The following is a 4,270-nucleotide window of genomic DNA, read 5'->3' on the forward strand; positions in this document are numbered from 1 at the left end:
AATGCACTTATAAGTCTGCGATCCGCCGTAAAGCAAGAAGACGACACATCGGCTGTCGAGGACGCGCTCAGGACAGTTCAGACATTGCAGTGCATCAGAGGTAAAAAACAATATAAATACTGTTCAGTTTCTTGCACAGACTGATCGTTTCGTGTCTTTACACATCAATGTGTCGTCACGAGCCGCAGGGTTTAATTTGGTTTTGTTTGTGTATGTTTTTTGACTCACAAAGCCGTGATTCCCATTCACTTGCATTATATGACTGACGGACCGCAACGGTTTGAGTTAAAAATCTCCGTTTGTGTTCTACTGAAGAAACAAAGTCACCTACATCTTGGATGCCCCGGGGGTAAGCAGATAAACATCACATTTTCATTTTTGGGCGAACTATCCCTTTAAGGATTTTTCTGACAGACAAATGAAGGACAGATGGTGAAATAAGAGGAGAGAGACAACAGAACACAACGTTTCTTAAGGGAATTCTGTGTGATCTCGCTCTCTCTCTCTCTGTGTGTGTTGACAGGCCATGACTTTACCGCTCTCGGTGAATGATGGTAAATGGCACCATGTGTGTGTGACGTGGTCGACGCGGGACGGCCTGTGGGAGGCCTATCAGGATGGAGTGAAGAGAGGCTCAGGAGAAAACCTCTCGCCCTGGCATCCCATCAAACCTGGAGGAGTCTTCATACTGGGACAGGAACAGGTAACATACAGACACAGTATACAATCAATCAAACGCAGATTCTGCTCATATTCCTCATTAATCAAAAAACATCAACACATTAGCAACTGCACAGCAACACCCTGGCAACCATCCACAACACCCAAACACTGCGGCAAAAGCACTGATAGATATTTAAACCCTTGCGAAGTGCGCTTAATTGCATTGAAAGACCACTTATAGTGTAAAATCTTTAAATCTTAACAGTAGATAATATGTGACCCTGGAGCACAAAACCAGTCATAAGGGTCAATTTTTCGAAATTGAGATTTATACATCATCTGAAAGCTGAATAAACAAGCTTTCCATTGATGTGTGGTTTGTTATGATAGGACAATATTTGGAGAAAATCATCTTTAAAGTTGTCTAAATGAAGTTCTTAGCAATGCATATTACTAATCAAACATTACATTTTAATATATTTACGGTAGGAAATTTACTAAATATCTTCATGGAACATGATCTTTACTTAATATCCTAATGATTTTTGGCATAAAAGAGAAATGTATAATTGTGACCCATACAATGTATTGTTGGCTATTGCTACAAATATCCCCCAGCGACTTAACACTGCTTTTGTGCTCCAGGGACACATATATTAATGAAATGCCACTTAAAGAGAGACACTTTAATGGCATTTTTTTAACACACTTGTGTACACTTCTAAAAATGTGCTCTTTGTTATAATATCAAACTATGTTTTCTTTAAAGCACATTTTAAATCAGTATGTTTTAATAATGTTTTGTCATGTTTTAAAGAAGTACACCTATTTTCATTTCAATGTTGACATACACATGCAAAGTACCTGATTTAGTGTATTCTACAGTGTGTAGGGTTTTACATACATTTAAAGTTAATACATTTTAAATGTACTAAATTGCAACTTCATTTTTACAACTGTGTAATTCTGAATATATTTAAATACATGACATATAAGTTCGAAATGCCATCAAAGTATATTTTAGCATATTATAAATGCTTGTCAGTGCATTCAGCAGTAACACTTTAACCATATTTCAAAGACAATAGAAGTCATTATGAAATTACATATAAAGATGTACTTAAGTGGGTCAAAAACACTCTAAGTTCAGCTAATTGCATTTAATATAGTGTAAATAACTTGCAATTGTCTAAAACATTACATTCAGTTTACACTTAAGTATATTACTTCCATAATAAATAGCCTACTCTTTTTTACAACTATGCTAAAGCATACTTCTTTTTCACAAGGAAAGTCATATACTATATTAATAAGCCAGTTAAGCTGTATTCAGAGTTGACTTTATGTATAAAGATGTTGAAGTGGTTGCCTTAGAAACCAAGCATATAAGACACTAAACTCATTGTCAGCTGAATCGGTTTGGTGCTGCTAATATAATATTCCCCAATCTCCCTCCCATTTCTCCCAGGACACACTGGGTGGCCGCTTCGACGCGACGCAGGCGTTCGTTGGAGACATCGCAGACGTTCAGATGTGGTCTCATGTTCTCACGCCACACGACATCTACAGCCTGGCCTCATGTGGAGGTCACATGACCGGTGACATCATCGCGTGGGCGGAGTCAGTGGTGGAGCTGCACGGCGGGGTCACCAAATACCCCTTTGACCCGTGCCACTAAAGAGAAGGACAGTCCATTCACAAGTGATTTCAAAGCATTCTGACGACTCGTAACCTGATCGCAATGCAAAACTTATTCAATATTGCCTTCGGTTTACATGAGAACCTTGAACGACCCCGTGACCTCTAGGATTTCAACAGGGACCCGTTTTGTATCATTTCAGTGTTTTGTGTAGCGAATGTTTTCTTACTGAACTTTGTTTATTTTTCATTTTTATTCTACAAATGGCTCTCCAGTGCCATTCAATGTCTGATGCAAGTATATATGACATATTGTCCAAACTTGGATAGAAAACCATAGACCATAAATAGGATGTGAAGACAGAAGTGCTATAAATGTAGGTGTAAAGAATACTCTCGAGGCTCTATTTGAGAAGTGAGTTGAAGTTAAAAGATTGATTTTCTTGGACTGTAAAAAGAATCTAAAGATACAGTGAAACCAAAGAGAAGAGTCGCACACCGCTGATCAGGCTGGTGTGTTTGTACAGTTTGTGTTTCTTCTAATTAAACTTTCTAACTGAAATAAGTATTTCTTAGGTTTGACTGTAAACGACTCAAAGCGGCGCTAAATAAGCAGCTATTCTGTGATACTTTAGATACGTGTTGAGTTTCAGCTTGTGTCATAATTCGATTTAGTTTAATCTACTGTGTTTTATTTACTGTCAGTCTTTCAAAACAATATCATTTTCCACTAATGTTTGTGCATTTGCTGTTTTTTTATCAACATGTTTTCATTGGTTTAAAAAGCAGAAATGCAATAAAGGGACTGAATTTTGAAAACAACTTTCAGAGCAGTTTCATGGTTTCGGACTAATTCTAAAAACGTTTTGCATAATATTGTAGATGATTTTCATAGCATGAATTCTTCAGGCTCTTCTGCAGTATCTTCACTGCTGTTATTAGAAACTACGCTATCTAAGCAGACCTGCAGAAAATACAGACGCTCTTTTCTTTTCACTGGTGAGATTCATGCAGTTTTCTGTAAAGCTTCTCAAATACACATATGACAATACACTCTTAAAAATAAAGGTGCTTCAAAAGGATCTTCTGCCATAGCAGGAACTCTAGTAAAGTGCCATATAAACATGGATTCTAACTCCAAACTATGTCTCAATTACTACAGCCAAGCTTTATATTAATCGGGAAAAATCACAAAAGTCAAGAAAAATGCACTGCTAAACAACTCTCAGTATGAACCGTTTCATAATTAGTATATTTAAATAGAGCGGTTATTATGTTAGACGCACATTTACGCTATTAGTGTTCTGTATGATCAGTCGTTTTAAAGATCTTTATGGATTATTTAATTTCCGATTGTGATCTGTAGCCTATTTTAACAGCAATGTCAATTCGTTGACCAGCAGTGAGTTTAGAAATACAGAACGCTAATATTCGCCTGAAACACTGGCGTCAGATTCACCTTTACAGTTCAGTACAACATGCAACCCCCATCCATAGTTCTCACATAGACAGAAAGAAGTGAAAAACAATAAATTAAAAATGCTATCAATTTGTGTTGTAAACAAACATAACAACATGTATTTACAGACAGAAAAGGCAAAATATCATATACAATGGAAAAAGCTGCCATGGACTCCTTCAAACTGAACAGCACTGAGTAAGAGGAGTGACAATACAGGTCACCGCACACATCTTAGGATCGGGGATAAGAGAAAAACATCTTTTTCATGGGGATAAAGCAGCAGACGCGCATTTCTCTGCCATAGCAAACACACATTCTGAAAGATAGGACTTCAAATTGGAATAGCTCACCCAAAAATGAAAATTGGCTGAAAATGTACTTACTCTCGGGCTTGATGGGAACAGATTCGGAGATATGCAGCATTGCATCACTTGCTCTGCAGTGAATGGGTGCCGTCAGAATGAGAGTACAAACAGCTGATAAAAACATCACAATAATCCACAGCAC

The 4,270-nt window shown here is 37.4% G+C and overlaps 1 protein-coding gene across 1 annotated transcript in view; it reads left to right on the forward strand.

Moving 5' to 3' along the window:
* LOC107559040 (neuronal pentraxin-1-like) overlaps positions 1-2,568 on the forward strand; it is a 16,935-nt gene extending 14,367 nt beyond the window's left edge. Inside the window, exons 5-6 of the mRNA XM_016242765.1 lie at positions 524-703; positions 2,132-2,568. Of these exons, the coding sequence (XP_016098251.1) occupies positions 524-703; positions 2,132-2,341 (390 nt within the window). The 3' untranslated portion in view covers positions 2,342-2,568. The remainder of the gene's footprint in view (positions 1-523; positions 704-2,131) is intronic.
* The last annotated feature ends 1,702 nt before the right edge of the window (positions 2,569-4,270 follow it).

The sequence above is a fragment of the Sinocyclocheilus grahami genome, unplaced genomic scaffold (genome assembly GCF_001515645.1).
Source record: "Sinocyclocheilus grahami isolate Dianchi unplaced genomic scaffold, SAMN03320097.WGS_v1.1 scaffold672.1, whole genome shotgun sequence".
Lineage (NCBI taxonomy): Eukaryota > Metazoa > Chordata > Actinopteri > Cypriniformes > Cyprinidae > Sinocyclocheilus > Sinocyclocheilus grahami.